At 49.0% G+C, this 26359-nt stretch overlaps 2 protein-coding genes across 10 annotated transcripts in view; one reads left to right on the top strand and one right to left on the bottom strand.

Annotated features, from left to right (window-relative positions):
• The window catches only part of AMMECR1 (AMMECR nuclear protein 1), a 109570-nt gene extending 103484 nt beyond the window's left edge, over positions 1-6086 (top strand). The window contains exon 6 of the mRNA XM_026478819.4: positions 1703-6086. Within this exon, the coding sequence (XP_026334604.1) occupies positions 1703-1817 (115 nt within the window). The 3' untranslated portion in view covers positions 1818-6086. The remainder of the gene's footprint in view (positions 1-1702) is intronic.
• TMEM164 (transmembrane protein 164) overlaps positions 2749-26359 on the bottom strand; it is a 178767-nt gene continuing 155156 nt past the window's right edge. For 6 of the 9 annotated variants that reach the window (XM_026478836.4, XM_026478831.4, XM_026478822.4 and 3 more), the window contains one exon: positions 20770-25161. In XM_026478836.4, coding sequence (XP_026334621.1) covers positions 24955-25161 — 207 coding nt within the window. In that variant the 3' untranslated portion in view covers positions 20770-24954. Of the gene's footprint in view, positions 3804-20769; positions 25162-26359 lie in introns of those variants that run through there. The other 3 variants (XM_026478820.3, XM_026478825.4, XM_057313645.1) reach the window with 3 other exon arrangements.

Raw genomic sequence — 26359 nt, 5'->3', positions numbered from 1 at the left:
TTGAGGCATGTGGGTAGTGAAATACAGAGCCAAGTTCTGAGGAATGTTCAGTAGTCTAATTTGGCCAGTCTTTCGGTGTGACATAGAAGCCTGGAAGACGGGTTGGGTCGTATCATGGAGTTCCCGACTAAGAAATGTAGACCCGATTCTAGATGCAGTAAGTAGCTGTTGAAGGGTTTGAAACAGATGGATTTGGGAAGGTGTAAGATTGGAATGGGACGCAGGAAAAGGAGTTAGGAGACATTGCTATTACCTAAGAATCTGGGGCAGCCGTCCAAAGGAGGTGAATGGGAGCCTTAACAAGAGCTGTGGCAGTGGGGTGGGAAGAAAGGTGCAAACAGACGAGAAAACACTGGAAGAAATGAAAAGACTTAGTCATCCTTCAGAAGTAGGGAGGAGGAACAAGTCGAGGCTTTACTCTAGATGAAAAGCACCAAGGCACCAAAGCACCCTTTAACCAAGGGAGGGACCGCAGGAGGAGAGTCACATTTCGGCATTGATTCTGGGTTTGAAGTGCTTCCTGGGGTATCTGTATAGAAATGTCCCGTATGTCACCGAAAATGTACATAGATAGAACTCATGACCAGAGATGGTGATTTGGGATCATCTATGAAGAGGTCATAGCTGAAGCTATAACGGTAGGGTTCCCTGAGGGGGTACAGAGAGTATAGGGTCAAAAGAACTGAAGGTAGAGGGGCGCCTGGGTGGCACAGTCCTTAAGCGTCTGCCTTCGGCTCAGGGCGTGATCCCAGAATTCTGGGATCGAGCCCCACATCAGCCTCCTCCGCTGGGAACCTGCTTCTTCCTCTCCCACTCCCCCTGCTTGTGTTCCCTCTCTTGCTGGCTGTCTCTGTCACATAAATAAATAAAATCTTAAAAAAAAAGAACTGAAGGTAGAAACATAGTAAAATCCTACCAGGTAGAATGTTTTGAGCAGGAGGAATATAGGGAGGTAAGGAGCAGTCTGAGAGATGGTGGGGGGTGGGGACAATCAGGGACGTGTCGAGTTGTAGAACCTACGACACAGGAGAGCTTCAGAAAGGGAGTGGTGCATGGTCTCCTAATGGAGAGGTCAAGCAGGAGCAGGGGTGACCTTCTGAAAGAGCAGTTTCTGTGAAGAGTGGCAGGAGCCAAGGAACACCGTGCTGAGGAGCAGTGTGAGATGAAGTGCTGAATGTACAAAACACACGTTACAATTTCGAGAAGTGAGGGGGTGAAAGGAAAGCCAGAGATGGGGAAAGAGAGGGTTCAGGATACCAGTACTAGGAAAAGCGTTTCGTTGTTGCTATTCTTATGAATGGCAAGACCTGAGTAGATGCATGGGTGGAGGGAAGGGAATGGTCAAAGAGAGAATGTCCTAGAAGAAAGAGCAGTCAAGTGAATGAGATGGCAATAGGCTGGCTTTCCTCTTTTCCTTCCCATTAGCAAACTGGGGCTTCCGGGGGGGGGGGGCACAGAAATTTCTAGAACAATTGAAACCAGGAGTAGTAGAGCAGAAAGAGCACCGGACTCAGACTTTGGATTCCCGGGTTCGGATCTCATCTTCGCCACTTGGTTGCATGGCATTGGGCCAGTCACAACTTTTCTCTGGACCTCTGCTTCTCCTGGTCTGTAAAGTCATCTCTAAGGTCCCTCCCAGCTCTAACATTGGCATGTCATCTATTTGTTGATGTTAACTTTGTCTCTTCCCTGACTTTTTCAGGTACCGTAGTGAAAAGATGACCCTGAGCTATGCTGAATACCTTGCTCATCGCCAGCATCATCATTTCCAAAATGGCATTGGGCATCCCCTTCCACCATACAACCATTATTCCTGACACTGAGCCGCACAGCCAGTCACTGGGCCTCTCTGCAGACCTCTTCCCAGGAGACCCTGCCCCTTCTTGGTCTAGCTATCTCTTTTACTGTACCATTTTATGATGATAGTTTCCGTTGCCATGATGAAGCTTGGACATCGTCAGTTAAGATCATCATGGTAACGGGTAGGAAAATGGCATTTGTTAAGAAGATTCTGTTTTATTATTTTAGATCCTTGGTTGTTTTTTTTTTTTTTTTTTTTGCAGCATATATAACTTTTGGGGTTTTCTTTCCTCGCCATATTATGTAGAATTCTGCTTTGCTCTTTGAATTAGGTTTCTGTCTTTCTGTCTTTCTTGCCTTCCCTTCTGTCTTCTTTCCTTCCCTCTCTCTTCTCTTCCCTCCTGCTTTCGACTGTGGATGGAAGACATTGTGCAGTTTTTAAGGATTTTATTTAGGTTCTTCTCTAGTTTTCTCCTCAGTAAGATAGAGAATTTTTGATAGCTGAGTTTGGGAGCAATTCACATCAAATTCAGGTATTTGTCTATTACTCTTGAATTTGTCTAAAATGCATTTTGCTATGAGAGCTTAGTATGTGGGTCTTCACTCCTTAGGTGTTTTCCCCATGGTTAAAATATATGAACTTTGGTTCTGGTGCAGAACATCTGAAGGTCCATGATAGGGCTTGTCACAGAGAGTGAGAAATCGTTTATGCCTGTTGTGCTGGTTACCATAGAAGAGGCAGCTTCATCACTCTACAGAACCAACTTAACAAACCACAACACTGTTTCAAGAAAGTTACAAGCTACCTTTCAGATATGCTACAGAAATCATTTTGAAAAGCAGCAAATATCAGGAAGAGAGCAGATACAGAATTTAGTGCCTTTGAGAAGAGTATAATTAAATGGAATTGAGAGAGGTTAGGGGGAAAAAAGGCAATTTAGAGAAGTATTCTTATAAAATTTTATTGTGTCTATATATGAAACAGCAGATTAGACAAATTCCTTACTCTTAAGTATTTTTTTAAGGTGAAAAATTTTATTTTGAGCAAATAACCAAAAAGAGACATTTGTCTATTATATATTAATTTAAACCTGTTAGCTTTAGGTTTCAATAAGTCCTGATTGGCTGGAGACAATTTTAGCGACTATTTAAAGAAATAGTAAAGATAATCTAGTGAAACAAAAGTCCATATATGCCATGATTTCAGATATGTTTGTCATGGGGACAAGACTGGAGTCTTTCTGCACTACATACTTTTGATAGAAACACATTTACTATGTTGATAAGATGTTACGTTACACCTAGGAAAACGGAGCCGGCATTTAGAAATGATACAGTTGTTAGAGCCCAGCCCATTTGCAGGAGGAGTAGGAGGTCTGTGTGTTTATCCCCAGGAAAAATGACGGATGATTCTGGAGAAAGATTACCTTCATTTTCCTATAGTAAATGTGTGTGTGTGTGTGTGTGTGTAATTTTTTTCCAACAGGAAACCAGTATATCAAGTGATGAATAGAAGTGTGGTGCAGAATATGTAGTCTAAGCTCTGAGATGTCACTGAAAATCAAAATGGCAGAGCTTATACCTAGGTGACAGACTGCTGGTTCCAAATTCACAACCCCTTTGCTAGTTGGTGTGCTGATTGCCTGAATTCCTTCCGCTTGCCACTATTGGCAGAGCAAACTGCTTTCGTTTTTGATGGGAGCCCTTAGAGGTTTGGTGGTATTCCTTCATCCACAGCGCCCGTTGTTGAAATAACCATTTTCAGTTGTGATGCCTTAACTAAGAAGCCAACTGTTAGCCTGACACGCAATCCATTGAAGCTAGAGATGAGTCAGAGAAAGCTAGCTGGTGGGCTGTAGCAAGGGGTCTTGAATCCTTTCGTTTCTCCTTGGGAGGATTTTTGGAGCAGAATCGTCTTTCAGCATCAAACCAGGTGGCTACCTGATGGAAACTTTTTCTTGCCCTTATAGGGAAACTGAGCACAAGCTGAATGATATTGTCTGCTGCAAAAAAAAAAAAAAAGTAAATAAAACAAGCAAACTGAAGAGAGACAAAATAGACCAATGTTGACCCATCTTATCCATCATCTCATCAGTTCAACAGGCTCCTCGTCCTGGGTGAGCTCATGGTTAGAAGTTGTTGTTGTTGTTGTTGTTGTTGTTGTTTTTTAAAAGAAAAGATCTATGACATACATATGTGTGGATGTATACATTTACTTACACGTACATACATACATATGTGTGTTTATGTATTTAACGGTGCTAATCAATCTTGAGCAGGTCACGTGACTGGTCATGCGGACTCTAAAAATCATATCAGATTTTTTAAAAATTCTTGATATATGCAGATGTTCTACAGATGTTTTCTTACCAGTGTAATAATGTTATACTGAAGAAATAACCATCCTGCAGGCTTCAGAGGACAAGGTCAGCAATATTTCCCACCATGGCTTGGGGGAAAAGGATAGTTTTGTCTCCTTTTGTTTTCAAATTAATGCACAGTGCATTTTTGTTGTCTCTAAATAGCTGTTGACTAAAAAGACTTTGTAGCGTAAAGGGTGTCGTGCAAACTGTAAGGGTGTGCTTCAGACAGACAAACGCTAGACCCTTTCACCTTCATCGTATAGTACAAAGCTGTTGCGTCTGTGGTTTGAATGCACTTGGAACATGTTGAAATATGTAGCATGTGTCTTTAACTCAGACGAAGATTCTTGATTGCACAGGTTAGTGTTTTAGCCAGTTGTGGTTTATTTGTTCGGAAACACAAATGTGAATTGCACTCTTATCACCAGAATATTGTATAAGTTCAGTGATCTTTAAACAGCTCAGAAGTAATACTTGAACTTCATTTGAGTAGCACAAAGTTTACATTGCCCCCCCCCTTTTAAATGTTAATTAGTTCCATTTCTGTGTTTTGTTTCTCAAATGCAACTGGGTATTTTTTTTTTCCTCTGGGAAAACAGTACGCATTTTACTTTGGTATGTAGCAAAAGGCTTCCGTTTCTGGAAGGTTTTCTTGTTCTTTAAACAACATCAGCCAGGTACCAGATTCTAAAAGAACAATTGCCTCCCCTGCCCGCCACTCCCCCCCAGCCCACCCCGACTCCCATTAAGTGGCCTTCGGACTGCACGAGAGTGTGCTCCCACCCGCCCCAGTCTCCCTTAACCACGAGAGGTCGGCGTACTTGATGGAGGAAGGTGCAAGGCTTGCTCGCGTCCCCCGCCCCCTCAAGCAGTTGTAGGAGTTTCTAGTCCAGTACACACAGTCCCAATGCCCAGCACACCGGAAGTTTGTATACTGGCCTCTTTTCATGTCTTCGAATGTGCAGGAAATTTGAAACTGTCATCTGGAGTAGGTTCCATCTCTTACGTGTGTTAGATCAAACCAAAGAAGCCCCAGCCATGCCCAAATGCTGCTTCAAAAGCCTACCTTCCAGTCCTTACAAAAACCTTGCAGGATTAAATGTGTTAACTTTTTTATTTTTGTACAGTTTCTAAGTGATTTTTGCTAGTGGTGTTCAATTAAGTTTATTTGAGGGGTGTGAGCACCTCCTCCATTGAAATAAACTGGTGACTTTCCTTTTATTTTTTAAAAGCAGAAACCCGTTGTGTGCCTCTCGATTTAAGGGTTTCCGATTACATTATTCTGAAGACCAGCATTGATCCTTTATATACAAAGATCTGTTTTCCTTGTTTTTTTATTACTGTTTCAGAAGAAGAGAAACCTTTTATTTTGCTCTGGACCCAGTAACTGCGCTGGTACATAGACGCACTGAGAAAACAAACTTTTGTAACCACCTCTGACTGTTTTTGTATATCAAAGTCGATTACTTTTGAAATATTTGGATCTAGTTTCTAAGTTATTTTAGTGTTTTGTATGTTCCCCGAAATCACTTTGAATCTGTCACCAGCATACTGAGTTCTTGGTGATACAGTGGTGAGACTCGTAATGAGCAAAAGCTACCTGGAGTAGCTTCTTCTTTTCCTTCTTTCTTAGTAACCTGTTTTTGGATTACAGTGAGACATCGCAGATTACCTGAAACCCCCTCCAAGTATAACTAGATCCTCCTTCCTTCCACATGTAATTGCTTAATAGTTTGAAGAAACTATTGGAAATGGGCATTTTATATGATATGTATAGCTTGAAAATATTAAAACGGAGCGAGAGGAAACAATGAGAAGGTTTACGTGGGTCTGTAAGGTGTGACTGTGGAAAGATATTGTAGTAGTTTTGACACTATTGTTACTATCTTTAAAATCATTTACCCAATAAAACGTTAAAACTGAGTTACCGTTTGGTGTCTCTTTCTTTAACCTGCCTGCCTCATCGTAAGGCTCTTGCTCTCGCGGGGGCTTCTTGCTACAGTGCTAGCCGTCGAAGACTTGGAAACAATATACTTCGGAGCTGATGCCGATTCCTTTCCAAACCGGTGCTTGGGACACCTCACCCGCCCGCAGCCGCTCCCCATCGTCCCTATGATTTGCCTGTGTCCTCCTTCTGCCTGGTCCTGAACCCTGGCTTGGTGACTGAGTCCAGGCTTTATTGGACAGTCCGCCCTGGCCGCGGACCTGGGGCGAGCATCAGACGTGAAGTCTGGTGGTAGCATAGCCGTGCTTACGCCAGCTCCAAATTTCTTCCAGATGGGTGTGTTATCAACAGGTGTTTCCCTCTTGTGAGCTGGTGGGGGCAGTTAGCAGTGCTATCCGGGTGAGGGCATCTCAGGAGGTGGGAAGCCTTTCTTCTCTTCTGCCCTCAAGGCTTTGCCACGTTCTCGGTACGGGAGGGACGGAATCTGAAAATGCTCCAGATGTGGCTGCTCAGAGCGGGTACCCACTCACATACACACTAGGCCTCCCATCCCCTCAAAACATGTCCCTGGTTACTTTTCCAGTTCTGGAGTGGCAGGACAGGAACTCTACTCCCAACTGGAGCTTGGGGAAACATAGATGCGTCTGCGTAGAGGGCAAGGCAGCTGGTGCCACTGACCTTCCCGAGCCAGTTAAGAGCCTGCATCGAGAGAAGGCGAGCTCTTGGTGGGCCACCTCTCTCCCAGCTGTTGCCTTATCTCCTCCCCGTGGAAAGGCCACCGAGGACATTGCTCAAATACCTTGGGCTCTTTCTAAATCATTTGCTGTCTCAGTTCTAAATCCTGTGCCGTCCCATGCATATTTCAGGATTAATTGCTCGTGAATGCACGCAGGCTGATTTTCTGTTGCACTGCCCCAAAGCCCCGCTGCCCGTGTGAATTTGGTGACACGTGCTGATGTCAATCACGGTGGCTAAAAACAGCCATCTCAGATCCCAGAGGACTACTGCGGTGTTGAATAGTGCTCCATTAAGGCGGCCATCTGCTCGAGGTTTATCCAGTTCCATCATTCATGGTTAATGGTACATGGGATTTTTTTTTGTAATGATTTAGACAATATTAATAGGCTCAGGTAGAACGAAGTAATTGCACGAGCCCACAGCCTTCATTTTTATCACATTAGTGGTTAACTCGATGGTCTGGACAGATTTCAACTTCAATAATCACACTCCACCTACCTAAATTCTTCGCAGAGCTTCAACATTTCCTCCCTAGATTTCATGCCCCACTAGGCACCTTGGAAATAGCTCCGCCGCTTCGGAGGCCGGGTGCGGATGGGTGGGATGCAGCCATTCCTCTCTGTTGCTAGAAAACACTCTCACGCCTGAGGGGTCCAATCGGTGTGAGCTCGGGGCAGGTGGCCACGGCGAATTCACACGCGGATTCAGAGCTGCCAGTCGGGAGAGCCAGTGAATGGCCGCCCATTCAGAGAATGGCTTCTCCCACTTCCTGCAGCTCCGACCGCAGGAGCCAAGTGTGGGTGTGGGCTCAGCCTTCATGGCTTCCCCGTTTGCCTGGGCTTTCGCCTGCGGGAGGAATAGCTGAATGGGGGGACGTCCACGAGGCAGGCCCTGGGGAGATGGCTTGGGCTCCTACGTTAAAAGGCCTCCCTTGATCCTGTAGCTCGTGGGACAATCTCCTGTTCCAGACCCCAGGCCTGTGGAAAGAAATCTTTCAAGACGGGGAGGAAATTGCCTTCGATGTTAACTAAGCACTGTTCTGAAGCCAGTCGACCTCGTCCCAGGAACTTGGTTACTACAACCGGATTTAAAAACGACCCTGACTAGATTACGTTCAGATTGCACTGTCTCTCTCAAATGGTTTCAGTGAACCGGCCCAGAGGCCTGGTAGAGGCCGTGTGCCTTACATAACTGAACACTGACCCGTGCTTGTAGCTTTCCATCATGACAGATGATCACATTAGCCCGACAGAGCTTAGATGTAGGGTGCGCTGAGTCTGGAGCGTGCAGCTGGGTGGTGGCTGCGAGACGTGCCTCTGTGCTCACCGACTGCCCTGGCGTCCTTGAGCTCGCGCTCCCATTCTAGAAGGACACGGCTGAGTCACAAGGGGCCGGTCGTTTGTTCAGCCTTCAGTCTCCCTTCATGGTGGAAGGCTATCTTTGCTTTTTAATCAAAAATCTCAGCTGACATCTCGTTATGTTAAAGATACGAGATTAAAGGTGGTATTTTGTTGTTCTAAATTACCAATGCACACCGGTTCCTTAGAAAGCTAATGAGAACAACAAGGCCATGTTGATGACATAAAAATTTGTAATCGGGGCGACAGATGATGGAGGCAGAGCCTCAGCACCCCATTTATTTCTGGACTCTGGGCTGTCCGTCAGCAAGAAGGTCCTGATTTGCACAGAGAAGAGGGGATATCTTACTCCTATAGTTTAAGGACACTGGGTGTGCATAGGCCTAAACCATGAGATTCTGGTGCAGTTACCACCTTCTCATCCAGGCCCGACGAGGCCTACAAGAAGTTCAGGCAGGAGACGCATCGCTCCTGACGTTGGAACAGAAATGAAGCCACCCGACAGCTCCCACTAACACACTCATATGCGTTAGGGTTTTTTTTTCAGGCTGTATTACAGTTTTTAAATACCATACGTTTATACACACGTTTCTTGAAGCAAATGCTTACGGAAACTTGGATCAGTTCCAACAGAACACCAGGTCCCACGGGACAATCTGAGAAACCACGGCCGGAGCCCCAACCTGCCCAGGTATTTTGAGAGCCTTTGGCAAGCTGTCATCTCATCTCCTTTTCCATTCTGGCCTTTTCCTCCCAAATGTCAGGCTCAACGTGATCTATCAATATTTCCTGAGTGCCTGTCCCCACAGAGGCATGGCCCCGTGCTTGGTTTGAGAATGAAGATAGTATTAATGTAAAAACAAATGAACGGTCCACTCGGAGCTAAGAGTCGTGGGGGCATCCAGGTTTGGTCTAGTTGGGGAAAGTCATTCCGACCGGGGCCCAGGCAACATCGGGCCGGCTTTATAGGGTCCCCCTAAATTGCTTCCACCTCAGAGGGGCACTCGAACAGAGCTGTCACTTCCCCTGCGGGGAAATGGGGTTGCTGTGGCCCCCCAGCATGTCGGCAGCAAAGGCCACCCCACACGGAGCACGGTCATCTGTTGAGTGGAGGAGGACACTGTCTCCTCCCACCAGGTAGCCAGCTATCTTGCTCCCTAGCGGCAATGTGCCAGCTGGTTGAGAAAGATATGTGTGATCATAGAAGTAGGTTTATGTGCATGAGGAATGGCATTTGGTGGTGGAAAGTTGTGCTTCTCACTGCAAAGCTGCCCTCTCAAAGGCTTTGGGCCCTTCCCATGACCGGGAGAGAGAGAACAGTCCGGACAGAGACAAGGCTGTTTTTGCTAAGAGTCCTGGAGGCCTGAGAGCCAAAGAAAGCCTATAGTATGCCAACTGGCTGAAAAATTCTCCCGTGGGGGGCAGAAATCTATTCACAGAGCAGGAGGAGAGAGAGGGGATTTTCCCAGAGCGGAAAATCAGAGCCCCTCTCGGTGTAACTCTCACCTGCTACATAGGCCAGGAAGGCAGGAAGGCAGTATTCAATTTGGATTATTGTAAAACAGGAAACAACTGGTACACAAGAGAACAGGTAAATCACATCTGAAGCGACAGGAAGCTGCTGAGAGCTGGAGTTGTGGCCTAAACACCAGACAGATTTGAAACTAGTAGTTGCTCTAGTCATTTTTCATCAAACTAGCATTTCCGTCTCAATGGTCTTCTGGAATGATCCAAGGTTACGGTAGGTATCAACCCCTACAAGTGGATTGGTGTTTATCAGCACAGGAGACAGGGGCTGAGCAAACAGCTGGATGGGGCAATCATATCACCCACTCCCACACATCCTGGCAGAGTAGGAAGGGCGTCTTGGGCTGGAAAGAGCGAGAACCCCCATCTTTTCTGAAGGGCAGTACTATGTGAGTAATGCACACATTTCCCTAAACTTTCTCCACTTCAAACATTCAAACAAATTCCAGGAACTCTGCATGAAGACATTGCCACCCCGCTGGCATAGGCCTCGGCCATGGCCCCTTTCCCAGAACTGTGGTCAGGGACAGCGGTGGGTGGCCATAGTCACCTTTGTACATGAAGGCATGCCCCTCAGTGACTTGGTTCATGTTTACCTTGCCCAGCAGATGCGGTCCGTGGCACACATGAATGATGGGGGTGGAAAGGGCGCACAGGGTTAATACGGCTGCTCGAGTAGGATGGGCCTGCTCTGGTGGGGTAGACGGGCCGCACTGGCTCCTTCTTCCCCCATATGGGTTCGTACCACTACAGAAGAACCTGCAGACTTGGAGAAGGTCAAATCGAAATTGCTAATAGTCAGCCCGAGGCTGGGAAAGTGCAGGCAACACCCTTGGTTCTAAGGAAGGCTACACAGGGAGTCCTGCAAGCAGGTGCACAGGGCACTTGCGAGATAAAAAGAAACTCCCTTCTTTTCACCTCCTTTGACATCGTCTTTTGTTGAAGTGAAATTCACATAACATACAACGAACCACTTTAAAGCACACGAGTCAGTGATATTGTGTTACCTTCTCTCACCAGCTTCTTTTACTTAGCATAACGTTTGAGGTCTGTCTCCATCACGGCTGACTGATATTTTATGGCTGAATGATATCTCATCGTATGGCTACACCACAACTGGCTTATCCATTCATCCACTGGTGAACATTTGGGCTGTTTCAAACATTCGGCTCTTATGAATAACGCTGCCATAAACCTTTGAGTCTAAGTTTCTGTGTGCACGTACGTTTTTATTTCTCTTGGGTATAATCTTAGGGGTGGAATTGCTGGCTCATACGGTCATTCTATGTTTACCTTCTTGAGGAACCATCACACTTTTTCCACCAATCATGTACGCAGATTCCAGTTTTGCCACGTCCTCACCAATACTCATTCGTGTCTGTCTGATCACGGTCATCCTCGTGGGTGTGAACTGATATCTGTGATTTTGATTCACATTTCGTTAATGACCGGTGAGGTTGAAACACCCTTCTATGTGCTAATTGGTCCATTCATACATGTTCTTTGAAGATATGTCTATTCAAGTCCTTTACCCAGTTATTAATTGGGTTGTCTTTTGTTGAGTTGTAATGGTATACATACATATGTATACTGGTGTGTGTGTGTGTGTGTGTGTGTGTGTGTGTGTGTGTGTGTGTATCTCGGATATCAAACCCTTATCAGAGAAATAATTTGAAAATATATTCTTCCACTCTGTAGTTGGTCTTTTTCACATTCTTTATAATGTCCTTTGATGAACAAAACTTTCTAGTTTCGATGAAATCCAGTGTATCTGTGTTTTTCTTTTTTTGCGCATGTTTTTGGTGTCAAACCTAAGAATCGATAGCCAAGTGCTAGGTCATAAAGATTTACCCCTATGTTTCCTTCTAATAGTTTTAGCCCTTCTATTTAGGTTGTTGGTCTATTTTGGGTTAATGTTAACATGTGGTTTGAGGTAGAGGCCCCGGTTTCATTCTTTTGAACATGGTTATCCAGTTGTCCCTATACTGTTTGCTAAAAAAGCTGTTCTTTTCCCCCATGGAATGGTCTGGGCACCCCTGTCGAAAATCGGTTGACCACAGAGGTTTGGGTTTACTTCTGGACTCTTGATTCTATGTCCCTGGTCTATATGTCTACCCTTATGCCAGTACCACACCGTTTGATCACTCTACTTTTGTAGTAAGTTTTGAAATTGGGAGGTGTGAGTCCCCCTGCCTTGTTTTTCTTTTTCACTATTGTTCGAGCTATTCAAGGATCCTTGAGATTTCTTATACATTTGAGGGTTGGCCTTTCCATTTCTGCAAAAAAAAAAAAAAAACAAGGCCATTGCACTTCAGATGGGGACTGCTGTGATCCATAGATTGCTTTAGGGACTGTTGCCATCTCAATATTAAGTCTTTCAATGCACGAGCACGAGATGCCTTCCCATTTATTTAAGTCGTCTTTCATTTCTTTCAAAAATACTTTATAGTTTTCAGTTACAAGCCTTTTACCTCCTTGGTTAAATTTATTCCTAGGAATCTTATTTTTTTGGATGCTATTATAAATAGAATTGTTTCTCTTAACTTCCTTTTTAGATAGTTCGTTACTGGCATATAGAAACACCACTGATTTTTGTGCATTGATCTTTTTCCTGCAACTAAACTAACCTTGTATTTCTTTCTTTCTCTTTCCTTTCTTCCTTTCCTTTCCTTCCCTTTCCTTCCTTTCTTTCCCTTCCTCCCTACCTTCCTTCCTTTCTTAATTATACACTAGTAGTGTGTGTGTGTGTGTGTGTGTGTGTGTGTGTGTGTGTGTGTGTGTTTTATGGGATTTTAGAGAGAGAGAATCATATCACCTGCAAATACAGTTTCACTTCTTCCTTTCCATTTGGGTGTCTTTTGTTTCTCGGCCTACTTACTCCAGCTAGGACTTCCAATGTTGAATAGCACCGGTGAAAGCAGTCATGATTGTCTTGTTTCTCATCTCAGGGGGGAAATTTTCAGTCTTTCTCGACTGGGTATGATGTTAGCGGTGGGTTTCTCATAAATGCCCTTTATCACGTTGTCTTCTATTCCTAGTTTGTTCAATGTTTTTGTCATGAAAGCATGCTGACTTTTGTCAAATGCCTTTCTGCCTTTTGAAATGATCATTTCCCCTTTCTTCTCTTAATGTGGTATACTACACTGGTTGATTTTTTTTAAAAGTAGGCTCCATATCCTGTGTGGAGTCCAACGCAGGGCTTGAACTCACAATCCTGAGATCAAGACCTGAGCTGAGATCAAGAGTCAGACGTCTAACTGACCGAGCCACCCAGGTGCCTCATTGGTTGATTTTCTTACGTTGAACCACCCCTTCATTTCTGGGATAAATTCCACTTGGTCACGTGGTATGAGCCTCTTACTGTGCTGTTGGATTTGGTTTACTGATATTTTGTTGAGGACTTTGGTGTCTATACTCCTAATGGATACTGGTCTGTAGTTTTCTTTTCTTACGGTATCTTTGTCTGGCTTTTGTATTGGGGTAATACTTTGTGTGTTTCTGGGAACTTGTCCATTTCCTGAAGACTATCTAATTTATTGGCATACAACTGCTTATACTGTTCTCTGATAATCCTTATAATTTTTGTAAGGTTGGTGGTAACATCCCTGCTTTCATTTCCAATTTTAGTTATTTGTGTCTTTTTCTTCTTAATGAGTGTAGCTCAAGTCTTGTCAATTTTGTCACTCTTTTTAAAGAACCAACTATTGGTTTCATTGACTTTATTTTATTTCTATTCTATTTTTCTTTTTTCAAGATTTTATTTATTTGGCAGAGAGAGACACAACGAGAGAGGGAACACAAGCAGAGGGAGAGGGAGAAGCAGGCCTCCCGCTGAGCAGGGAGCCTGACGTGGGGCTCAATCCCAGGACCCTGGGATCATGACCCGAGCCGAAGGCAGACGCTTAACAACTGAGCCACGCAGGCGCCCCTCTGTTCTCTTTTTCATTTAACTCCGCCCTAATCTTCATTATTTCCTTCCTTCTGTTGGCTTCAGGTTTAGTTTGTTCTTCTTTTTCTAGTTCCTCAAGGTATAAAGTTAGGGTGTTGATTTCAGAGCTTCCTTTTCAATGTAAGTGTTTATAGCTACAAATGCGACTCTGAACACTGTCCTTCACTGTATCCTGTGAGTTTGGGTGTACTGTGTTTTCATTCATCACACAGCATTTTCTAAGTTTCTGGTGACTTCTTTAATCCATTGGTTAAGAGTGTGTTGTTCAATTTCCATGTATTTGCAGTGATTTTTTTCAGTTTTCCTTCTGTTATTGATTTCTAGTTTGGTCAGAGAAGATACTTTGCATGATTTCCATCTTTTAAACTTTTTATTTTATTTATTTGTCAGAGATAGAGAGCACAAGTAGAGAAAGTGGCAGGCAGAGCCGGCAGAGGGAGAAGCAGTCTCCCCTCAGAGCAAGGAGCCCGACACGGGACTCGATCCCAGGACCCTGGGATCATGACCTGAGCCAAAGGCAGCTGCTTAACTGACTGAGCCACCCAGGCATCCCTCCATCTTTTAAAATTTATTGAGAATTGCTTTATGGCCTAACATATGGCCCATTCTGCAGGATGTTCCGTGTACACTTGGGAAAAATGTGTGCTCTGCTCTTGTTGGGTAGAGTATGCTGTGCATGTCTTTGACGCCTAGGTGGTTTAGAGTGCTGTTCAAGTCCTCTATTCCTTATTGATCTATTGTCTAAGTGTCCTGCCCATTATATAAAGCAGGATATAGACGTTTCCATCTATTATTGTAGAACTATTTCTCCCTTCAATTCTGTCAATGTTTCCCTCATATCTTTTAAATCCCTGTTGTTTGGTGTGTATGTTTATAATTGTTATATCTTCTTGATGAATTGATCCTTTCATCAATAAAAATGCCCTTATTCACCTCTTGTAAAAATTTTGCACCTAAAATCTATCTGGCCTGCTATGATATAGCCATCTCAGCTCTCTTTTGGTGACCACTATTTCCACTGAATATCTTTTTCATCCTTTCACTTTCAACCTATTTCTGTCTTTGGTCTACACTGAGTATTTTGTAAGCAGCACATAGTTAGATCTTGTCTTTTTGACATCCAGTTTGCAAATATCTTTCTTTTAATTGGCAAGTTTAACCCATTTACATTTAGTGATTGCTGGTAATGAAGGAGTTTTTCCTGCTCTTGTGCTATGTGTGTTCTGTGTGGCATATCTTTTTTTGTTCCACAGTTCCTCCAGTACTGCCTTCTTTTGCGTCTGATGGATTTTTTTTTCTTGTGAATCATTTTGAGTCCCTTGTCCTTTTCTGTATCTTTCATTTATCCTCTTTGTGGTTACCATGGGGATTATGGTTAACATCCTAAATTTGTAACAACCTAGCTTGATCACCTTTTTCTTTTCCTTTCCTTAGAAACAGACTGCAATCTTAGAGCAGTTTTACGTTCACGGCAAGGTTGAGCAGAAAATACAGAGTGTTCCCATATACTCACTGCCTGCCACCCTGCTCTCTGCACACAGCCTCCCCCCGTCAATTTCCCCCCACCAGAGCGGTACATTTGTTACAACTGATGAGCCTACACTGACAGGTCATTATCACCCCAAGTCCAGCATTTACATTAGGGTTCACTCTTGACACTGTACATACTATGAGTTTGGACCAATATTTAATGACATGTGTCTACCATTATAGTATCGTACAGCGTAGTTTCAATGTCTTAAAAAGCCTCTGTGTTTCACCTATTCATCCCTCCCTACCCCAGCCCCCTGGCAACCACTGGTCTTGGTCACCCCATTTAAATAATTAAAATAGCCAACCTTCTTTGAGTGCTTCCTGTGTGATAAGGACCACGACATGCACTTTTCAACAGCCTTATAAAGCTCCCATTTTACAGCCTAAGAATCTAGTTCAAAGAAGTTATCAATTGTCTAAGGCCACCCAGCTACAGAATGGCAGAGCGAGGATTCAGACCAAGTTTGTCAGGCTCCAGAGCCTGAGCTTTTTGGCACTCACACTGACGTCTTGAGGAGGGTAAGGGTGAGGATGCGGGTGGCAATGGTGGTGGTGGCAGTGGCGTTAATGACAGGAGATGGCATCTAACACTGATGGAAAGCAGTGCTTACGATGTGCCGGTCCTGTGCCAAGTGCCTTCTGTGCCTTATCTAGTCAATCTTCCTCCAGCTCTGGGAGTTAGGTCCTATGATTGTTGCCATTTTACAGACGAGTAAACTGAGGCTCAGAGCAGTTAAATCACAGTCTCCCTCAAACGCCCAGAACCTACTGAATGGAGGCTAGTGACTGTCATCGAAGGCTTCAGCCTGTTGCTCTGCCATCTCTCTCTAGGGCTGGGGATGGCAAAGACATGGGACACGGTCCTTGGCTGAAAACTAGCAAAATCCAGGCACTTAGACTTGACATTATTTGACTCTTTCTTTTACGAGGACACACGAGGTCTGACAGCACTTCTCTCCCACAGGCAGGGCAGACTCTGCCCTTGGCTGTCTAGCCTTAGTTATTGTCCTTCTTGTCACAGGAAGATGGCCCCCAGGCTTCTGGGTACACAACTAGGGCTCACAAATAGCCTCCTAATCGGCCTCATCAGCTATGAAGGAGGCCGCTGCGGTGGGGGGGGGGGGGGCTAAGTAGGCCAGCACTTTGACCTGGTTACATGAGGGCAGCTGTAATCCAGGCTGATCACGTCTTGCTAAGCTCTTGGGCGGGGGGGAGGTGGGGGATGTCCAAAAACTGCTTCCTGTGCCCAAGTATCCCTGGATCTCCCTGCAGACACTCCTTCCCCTTCTGGAAGAGCTTGGCCTAAAGGCCACAGAGGCCAAGCTTAATGAGAGTGGCTGCCAGTGCCGAGGGAAAGTTGGTGGCCATTTCCTACTGCGGTCAACGTCCACGGCTTATGCTGCCCCAGGCCAAGGTGCTGCTTTTCCTTGGAAGGCCCACTGCCTAACTCTTCCGCCTTGCAGGACGAGGTGAGGAAATCATTGTCTTCCTCCATGGGGGCCAGACAGTTGCTCATGTCAACCCTGGGAGTTCAGGGCAAGGCTGGGCTCCTTCCCTCTACACCCGCCTGGCTCACCTCTGGCAATGACTGGCCCTGAGAATTCCCCATGGAAGCAGGCTGAGCTGTCTGGCCAGGCTGTGGTTGGGAAATAAAGAAACCAGAGCTGTTGGGGATGGCTGGCCTGGCTTGTCTGGCTCCCTCCCCAACTCTCTTCTGGCTTCCTCCTTCCCTCCCTCCCTGGTGGTTGGCACGGTGGGTTTCCTCATGCAGGTGCGCCCGCCACCTTCCCTTCATGGCCCAGAAACCATTTGCCCCAAGAGGTAGCCCAGCAAAGTGAGCCCCCCTATGGTCAGAAAGCAGACAGCTTGCCAGGCCTGCGTGGACGCTGGCAGGAAAGAAAGAGAAGATGGAGTGTTGGAAGGAGACCATACACTGAAAGTCTAAGTTTTTCCAAAGGGGTTTTCTCTACCAGGAGGGTGACTCTCATGGGGCCAGGAAGGGGAATCAGAGGCAACAATTCCAGCATCTCGGCCACTCTAAGGCACTTTGGATTGTAAGATGTCCCCAGTTTATGTGCCTCTGGAAAAGAAAACTAAGCTAGCTCTGATTGAACTATGGCATCCATTGATTGTAAGATGCAGCCCAGGTTTAGAGATGTTAAAATGCCAAAAAAAAGGAGGGGAAAGTCTTAGAGTCAATGAAATATAGAAACATTCTTTAAAACCAAGGCGTCACCTCTGCTACACACCCCAGAGACCCCAACCACGCAGGGTACATTAAGGCATGGTGGTAAGTGGAGTTCAAACCCCAAAGAACCTCCACGCTCTGAGAATAGCATAGTAACAACACTGTCTGGAAATAGCGCTCCTGTCCCCCCCACACCGAACAGAACTTTATGAAGCCATTTTTCTCCCCGGGTGTCTCACAGCCGCCTTGGAATTCAGAGAGGTATGGTTTGGCCAAGGACACCTGGGGCCTCCGAGGGGGCAGAGAACCGCTGAAAGCTACTGCAGTGCTTTTTCAACTATTACAGGATGACCGCAATCTAGGGGTAAGTGCAGACAGGGCTAAGTGAGCACAGAAGTAAGTGGCTTTTAAACATCTTTCCCGACGGAATGATTTACAGAACCGCAAGGAACAAAACAGAACAGAACTGGGAGTTGTTCTGGGTGAAGCAAGTGGAAAAGGCCAGAACGTCACCCCCTCTGCCCCCCAACCCATCCCGCACCAGTTCTCCAGACTCCCTGCAGCTCTGAGGAACACTCTCCCAATTTCTGGAGTGAGGGGCTTGCCCTGTCTCCGTAAGGTTCTTTTCCTTAAGCTGGATTTCAGTATTACTCCTCAGACTTTTTTTTTGGTATGTCTTAAAAATCTCATTTAAAAAAGGCCCGGGTGTAGAGGGTCAGGGCAGAGATGACTCACAACCTGGAAGCTTCGAGTGAAAACAAAACAAAACAAAAGTTTGCTTTGAATCGTGAGCTGGGGTGAGGCTGGGCACGGAGATGGCCGTGAAAGCTCCCCAGGTGACTGTGACCTGCAGGAAAGTCTCTAAGCTCCTGTCTTCGTGGGTATCTATCTCATCAGCTCCAATGTTCTCGAAATCTGACGGTGTGTTCTGGAGTAAAGGGACTTGGGACTCCTGGAAAATAGGGAAGGAACAGCTGAAGGGACAGCCAGAGCCGGCGGCACCCCTGCGGCCCCCTTGAATGCCGGGGGGTGGGGAGAGGCGGGAGCGACCAGGGAGCCAAGGGGCTGCTGGGGAGGCGTCGCTGGAAAGAACACCCAGGCAGCTCAGGCCACTGGCCCCGTCGCCTATCAGAGCTTGGTCCTCGCCAAGACCTGTCTCGTCACAAGGCTGCGGGGCTGCTGGCTGGCCTGGCCCAGAGGCAGGAGGAGCCGCACTAAAGTTAGGACGTGGGCTGCGGCGGGCGAGCCCTCGGGGTCAGCTGTGAGCAACGGGAGCGGCCTTCCCTACCGCCTCCCTGCCAGACGCTGACCCCTCTTTGCCAGGCGGCTCAGACACCCCAGATGTGCAATCTAGATGCTGGGGAAATGCTGACTGGGAGAGGGGTGGGGCCGGGCAGTAACAGAGAGTCCTTGACTTTGGACGAGGCCGGCCTTGCCCGCTGCCAAGGTTAGCAAACCACATAGCCTTTGAATAAGCCATGGCGTTTGTCGGACTGATGTGTGTACCTCTGTCCCTCCACTAGCCTTGGCAAAGCAGGACAAGGGGAAAACTCACTGGGGGGGGTTGCGAATCACGCTGTAACCACCCCAAGCTGCTCCCTCCCCCTCGGAGGGGCAGGTGGCATGTCCTGTGCGCTGGTGGGGCTTCTGGCCATGCTGACACCAACTCCATGTGCCCTGGGGAACAGAGGGGTGATCCTGGTGGGGACCGAGCAGCTACCAAGGATACAGAAAAGTAGTTGGATGCCTTGGCCACCCTCTACCCAGGGGTCCGGGGAAGCCTGGGCGTGGAGGCCCCCAGGCTGGGGCGCGAGGCACCTGGGCACACAAAGGCACACGGGTCCCCATGGGAGAGCGCATGGGAGGGCGCCAACTGATGTGGCAGGGTTTCTCCCTCAGGTGGCGGTGGTGCCTCCCACCATGTTACAGGGCTCCGGGATGAGCTGGGTGTTCACTGAGCACCTGCTATGGATCAGGTCCTGTGCCAGGGGCAGGAGAATGAATGGGACTCCACCCTGACCTCCAGGAGCTCAGGGTACAGAGGGACAGCCAGCCAGAATGCATTGCCTAGTGGGGGATGAACGGCGCCCTGCAGTGAGCAAGGGGCGGGGAGGGGATGCTGGCAGGAGCCAAGCCGAGACATCCCTAACTTGGACTGGGGCTCAGGGAAGACTGGCCCAGGAGCTGACTCTTGAGCTCAGGCCTTTGGACAAGAAGGGAGACTGGGGAGCTGAGAGAACCACACAGAGGAAAAATGCAAAGATGCACAAGATGGCCCGGTGGGAAAAGTGGACCAGGAGACCTTGGGAGCAAAGGGTCTCTCCCTGTGTGTGGTCCTGGGGTGGGGGGGACTAGAGGGGTGAGGAGATGAGGCGGCAGATGTTTATGGGGTGCAGGGAAGCTGTGCAGTCGGATCTGCATTTGTTGCCTGCAGTAGGGGGGCTGTACGGGAGCAGAGATGGGGGGTGGGGGCGGATGCGAGGCCCAGGGCAGAGAAGGCCATGGCCTAGATCACTGCCGGTCGCCTCTTTCTGAAATGGGAGACACAGAGAAAGACCACGTGACCCATCTTTCTGTCCTGCCCCTTGGGCCAGCTCTTGCCTGGCCTTGCATCCCTGCCCCCCTGCTTTTCTGCTCTGGGGCTCCCTGGGGTCACAGGCTGGGTATGGCTCCTCTGCTTCGCACATTCGTGGGGTTCCCCTTCCTCTCTCTTGCCTTCCACATCCCTGCCTGGCTCTGCTCCCACTCCTCTCGGGGCTGGGGCTCCTGGGCAGGGGTCTGCCTGGTAACTGCGGCCCTTCAGATGGGCAGCGGAGTCCAGGGAGAGCGCAAAGCGCATGGGCTCAGGAGTCTAGCGTGACTGGCCTCGCATCCCAGCGTCTCCTTTAGCTCAGAGTCTGCTCTCTTGGGGTTTGCCCGTCCACTGGGGACAGCATTACCAGCACGGGGGTCACAGGAGGGAATGTGTGTGGAGGGATTTAGCGCCACGCTGGGCACACAGATGCAGCTATCATTCTACAGGTGGAGAACCGGGGGACATGGCTTGGCCCCAGCTAGGGGTTCTGTGGCCCCGGGATTGCAGGGCCCTGGCTTATTTATAACCTGGCCCAGCGCACCTGGGGTTGGGGGGGTGCTTGGTGAAGCCAGCGGATGTCCCCAGAAGACAGTCTCCGCCAAGAGCAAAAGGCCTCCTATGTCCCCAGTGGAAGCAGGCAGCGTGCATGGGAGTTTCCGGCTGCAGGGCTCCCAGGGCAGAGCTGCTCTTCGGTGTCTGACACAGTGTGGGGCGCGAATGGCCCCTTTGGTCTGCTTTTCAAAGCAGAAGGACTTCTAAGAGGGTTCTGGGAAGGAAGGCCAAGACGCCTAGGTTCTCATAAATCTTTTAATAAGAGTAAATGAAGAAAACATTGTAATAGTAAGTCCCATGGTGAGGGGTCCTTTATCATTCAGGGATCTTCAACCACAGAAACACTGAAGACTAAAGTTCTAGAATGCTAGGTACACAAATTAATGACCATTTATTTCCAAAGGTAACTGCAGAAACCATTTCGGTACAATCAAAAGGTTTTTTTTACAAAACAGAGAAAACGCATTACAAAATGCCCCAGGAGGTGAGCAAACTGGTTGGGGGTGGGATGGGCGGCACAGAGCACCCGAGAACCAGCTTGGCCAAAAATAGTCCCCCTGCCGCTGTCTAGGGGGCTTAAGCAAGACTGGTTCTAAAGGGGGCCACTGGGAGGGGGGAGGAGAAGTGCCAGGGAGGGATCCGCCTAGTACACCTCAAATCCACCTGGGGATGGAGAAGGACGGAGGGGGGGGCCCAGGGCAGAGGCATCTGCCGATTTCCCGGCAAAAAGGAGACTACCTTATTCTCTCTACCACAATAACACCGATATAAATGAAGAATTCCTTATAGTACAAAACTCACACCGAAAGAAAGCAAGTTTCCAAAACAACAGCTTTGCTTGAGACGACTTTTGCTTTGTTTTGTTTCGTGCCACGAGGAGCAAACCAGTGTACAAAAAAAAAAAAAAAATGTCACAGATAAGAGCAACAGTAAGCGACTAGGCTTTCCTGAGCACGGACTGGCTCACTCTGTATACAGAAGGCTCACTTCCTCTCACGGACTCGACCCCCTCTGAGAGGGCAGAGCAGGGCTGCGGTGGGGGACCCCTCCCCAGGCAGGGGCCTGCTGAGGAGGGTGCCAGGGCCCGAAGGACACCCTCCCTCTGCCTGCTCCTGATCTCCCAAAACCAGCACCGCATCTCGCCCCTCTTGTCTCCCCCCACCCCGCCCAGTCCCCTTCGGTCTCCGAAAGAGGACAGAGGACTCTGGATCAACAGCTACTAATCCAGGGAGGTCTTTTTGGTCCAGGGAGGGGGGAAGGGCTTTCTGGTAACCCCCCCACCCCGACCCTGAGCCACCCAGCTCAGCCCTGGGTGGCACCGGGACCCCAACGCCAGTGCACGGAGACAGACTGACAACTTGCTATCGGTGGGGAGCCGTGCCCACGCCACAAAACACTGAATCAGCAAGGAGCAGAGACAGCAGAGCCCTGACAGAGGCTAGGCTGGAGGCAGCAGACGGCAAAGTAAGCCAACTGTCCCCCCAACCGGCCTCCAAGCGGACAGACGATCGTGTCCCCAGGCCTCTGGGAAGAAGATGGGCCGGACCATCTTTGGTGTATGGAAGCAACTACTGGGAAGAGGAATGGGGCATAAGCAGGCATGACCATCTCTGCTCTTCTGAGCTGCTGCCGCAAGCTGGCCAGCAAAGTGCACCGTTCTCATCAGCCCAGATCCTTGCCGGACGCTACCCAAGCGGCTGGAGAGGCACTCCTTTCCCTTCCTGGGGCTGTTTTAAAAGAAACTGTCCACCTCTCCGAACGCTCTCAGACACACACATGGTGAGCTCCCACACGCTGGCAAATGGCATCTGGAAAGGTGGCCAAGGTGGCTGGGGAACCTCCTTGGTCCCACCAGGAGAGCCGTAGGCAGGAGCTGGGAAGTGTGGACCCCCAGGAAGGGGGGGCACCCTCCAAGGCAGGCTGCCTTAGGTGGGCTCAGGTTCCAAGGTAAGAGGTGCAGACCACATCAGGTGCTTACTGCACCCCAACACCTCGAACACAGCCTGCGGACTGGGCTCGCTTTCTCTTCCCTCTGTCTGCATGCTTCCGAGCCCCCCGGCCCTACAGCGCACCTCCACCGCTCCCTTCCCCTGACAGGTGGAGCTGCCTCTGGCATGGCCAGGCATGTGGCTTTCCCTTTCTTCTTTCCTTCCAAGCACAGGGACGATCAGCCAGAATGGGACACTGGGCTGTAACCAGAGCAAAGGCGAGCTTCTAGGAGCATGCCGCTGCCAGAAAGCCTGGGCTGACTGGCCACCTGTACCACAGAAACAGGGAGGGAGGGCAAGCGTGCAGAGTTGCTCTACCCTCGTGGCATTCTGAGCTGAGAATCTGCCCCACCCAGGCTGCTGGCCCCCAGCGGAGGCACAGACCATCTGCCTGAAGAGACTCCGTGTTCCAGAAGGGGACAGGACATGCCTCCAGGGGCTCCTCCCTTCCAACCACTCCTTTTATAAAGAGCCAAGGGGCATGGAGGCCTTACACATTTTCTTATGGGCCATCCCTACGCGCAGCAGCTGGAGGACCCCCTTCCAGAGGATGATCCGAGGGTGAGAGATACTAAGACAAACTTGGCCAAGCCCTCTGCGGGGGGTGCAGAAAATGAAGGGTATGCGTCACAAGGAGCTCAAGGGGAGTAAGAGTACTCGGTGTCCTCCCTCTGGCTCCCCCATGTCCTGGGAACTGATCATCTCCGTGCCAGCAGGCCTCTACGGAGAGGTGGTCCCTCCCACAGCTGCTTCCCAGGCCTCGCCTTGCTCCAAGAGACTCTCCTGCACCCTGCTGAGTTCTGGAGGTCCGTCTGCTCGAATCACGACCACTGAGTCACTGATGCTCAATCTAGGTCTATTACAATACAGTAACACCGGGAATACAGGACCCAGTCCAGGGCGATGCCTAGAGTTTCGGGGGGGGGGGGGCATCAGAGAAAGTCACTGAACCTTCTTTTCTGTTCTTAGGCAAACCTGTTCTTAGGTAGAGCCCACAAGGAGTCAGCAAATGCCCAGTCACTGGTTCCCTCCTTGAAGTCCTTGTGTGACTCAGCTCAAGTCTTTGGACAAAAGGTCTTCCTTCTGAAGCACTTGAACCTGCACCACGGAGAACTGATTTCTTGGTACCTCCTTTGCAACCCAGACATGGGCTTTGGGGCTGGGCCAGGTGGAGGGGGGAGTGCGTAATGCCCCCTATGCGAAACAATTCATCATGGAATCTGGCTGAGGTGATGACACGTGGCCCTAGGGTAACAACACCAGCAGGATCTGTATCTTCCCCCAATCCAGGATGCTAACATCGCCTGTGAAAGCACAGAACGGATGGTAGGAGCCCCTGCAGAGACAGGCCCCTGACGCAAGGATTCTCCGAGTTCAAACATCCAAAAACAAGGGAGCAAACAAATTAAAAAAGAAAACCAAAAAGCAAAAAACCCAACTCCAGCTCACCCTTCCCTGAAGCTGCCTTTTAGAGAGAGAGAGAGACAGAGAGAGAGAGATGGAAACGTTTAAGGGGAACTCAAGATTAAAATGGTATCTACTATCAAACATTCAACTAAAATGGAGCATATGATTCAAATCACAGTTTTCTCAAGTTACCACTTCCATTGATTAATTTCTAACACTCACTTCTGATCGGGATATGGGTCACTTCTCAGCTCTGTCGGGCAGAATTTACCCAGGGTCCTGCCTAGTAAGAGTCGTGTGTATTTTAAACTTGTTCACTTTGGGTCTGCCATCACAACAGCAACAGCTCTCCATCCCCCTCAACGGAATCTAGCCCTGGGGCCAAGGAGCACCCCCACCTCCCACCGCAGGCAGCATCTCGGAGGGAGTGGCTGGTTGGCTGCTTGCTTTGAGTCATGGGACACCAGTGGGAAGACTCTGGCAGGTTCTATTTTGGCCATGAGCTGGGAAATCCCTTGGCTCTCAGCCTGCCGCTGGTATAGAAACAAGGCCTCAGTCCCATTATGGTGGGGGCTGTGCTGGAGACAAAAGGGGGACCCCGGCATAAGCCTGGAGGTCCCTGGCAGTGGACAAATGAAACTCAACCCAATGTCATCATTTCAGTGTCCAGAGAACTGCTCGTCGTTCCCCATCCCCTCAACCAGCTGTCGTTAAAGCACCAACAAGCAGAATGAACACCACTGACTACCGTCGCCCACGTAAGGCCACTAGGAGCAGGGAGGAAGAGCCAAAGGGGAAGAGGAAGAACCCAGCCCTTGGCACAACACCACCCCCCAGGCTTCAGGAGATGTCCTGGGGGGAAGAGCTGGGGAAGGAAGCGCGGTGGAAGAAAGGGACAGAGAGGAGGGAAAAAGAAATACACCAAACACCCTACTGCCCTCTCCCCATGATTTCATCAAGAACTGGGTGTTCTCCAAGTCAAGTCAAGACTTGCTTCCTCAGGGAGAAAAAAAAAAAAAAGACAAGCACCTTCAGTCTATTTTCTTGGCTGGAAGCCGGAGCAAATCCAGCAGATATTTACACAAGGGCCCAGCCATGTATGAGAACAGGATGACCAGCTTCCCGTGGGTCATGGTCATGAGAGTCTGGTGTCCCGAGGCCCAGATGCGATACCAGGGGCCGTAGAATGGGTCTGAGATGGCCGGACACAGCATGTTGTTCAAATTCACTTCGGTGACCTGCAGGGACAAGGGAGGTAGAGTGAGCGTTCACCATCCGGAGGCTTTCTCTGGCTTTTGCCAGTTCAGCCACCTCTACCTAATGGGGGACTAGACAAGGAGGGATTGACCAATCCCCGCCTGTTCATGAGGGGCTTTCTCTGCCCTAGGGTTTTGGGGAGTGGGTCAAGGCTAGAGGCCTCGGGAGGTGATGGGGGAGGCCATCCAATGGAAAAGCTGTTTGGTGTTGCTCAGTCTTGCCTTCTGGTTGGGTCCAGAGCCTGCCGTCATTCCTAAGCATCTACCACGTGCCTAGTCCCCAGAGAGGTGTCAGGGGATGACAGAACAGTCAACGGCATGGTTCCTGCCTCCACTTAGAACTGGCAACCAACCCAGTTGGCATGGGCAACCACATCTGACCTCAAACCAGACGGTGCTCACCAGGTTTCCCCCACCATGAGATCGGAGGAGGGTACAGAAAGGGCACTGAGTCCTCAGAGAAGATTTCATGAAGTAGGTGGCACCCTGAATGGACTCATGAAGGATGGATGGGGGTCATGGCGAGGAATGGAGTGAGCGGGGCCTGCCTTGTAGGAGGCGCGGCCTGACCTAGGCCTGCAGGTGGGACTGAGCATGGTATGTATGGTGACATGAGGACACACACCCCTCTGGAATCAAGCAGTCCCAGTGGAGAGCGCTCAGAGTAAGGTGTGAAAGTCATCCTGTTGCCTTCCTCGAGTGCGGGAGCATTCACGCCACTGGCAAAGAGCTCAAACTGTCCCCTAGGCAAACCAGAGCAGCGCAATATGCCAGGCTGGGGAAGAGAAAGTGACTGTTCCTCCCGAGGCACTGGGGACATCGGTCACGTGCCTTAGTCCGGCCAGGCCCCGAGAGGCTCCACACGGCTGATGCTACCTTCATGCCGCTCGCGCACAAAACCAGACATGCCGTTCCTGCCCTGAGGACGGCCACGGCACCTGCCTTCCAAAGCCCTTTCAGCGCGATCACGTTTGAGACAAGTCCTCACCACCTCTCGGGGAGGCTGGGGGTTTGGTACCATGTCACAGAGGGGTGGACAGCTCTCTGCCCTCGACGGTGAGGTGACTCACCCAGAACAGTGGCAGAGCCAGGACTTGAACTGGGGGCTCCTGACCCCCCAGCCTCGAGTTCTTCCTCCTTCGCTTTGCCACCAATATAGACACCCATGCACTCAGCAATG

The sequence above is a fragment of the Ursus arctos genome, chromosome X (assembly GCF_023065955.2).
Source record: "Ursus arctos isolate Adak ecotype North America chromosome X, UrsArc2.0, whole genome shotgun sequence".
Taxonomy (NCBI): domain Eukaryota; kingdom Metazoa; phylum Chordata; class Mammalia; order Carnivora; family Ursidae; genus Ursus; species Ursus arctos.
This window is presented reverse-complemented; position numbering and strand designations above follow the sequence as displayed.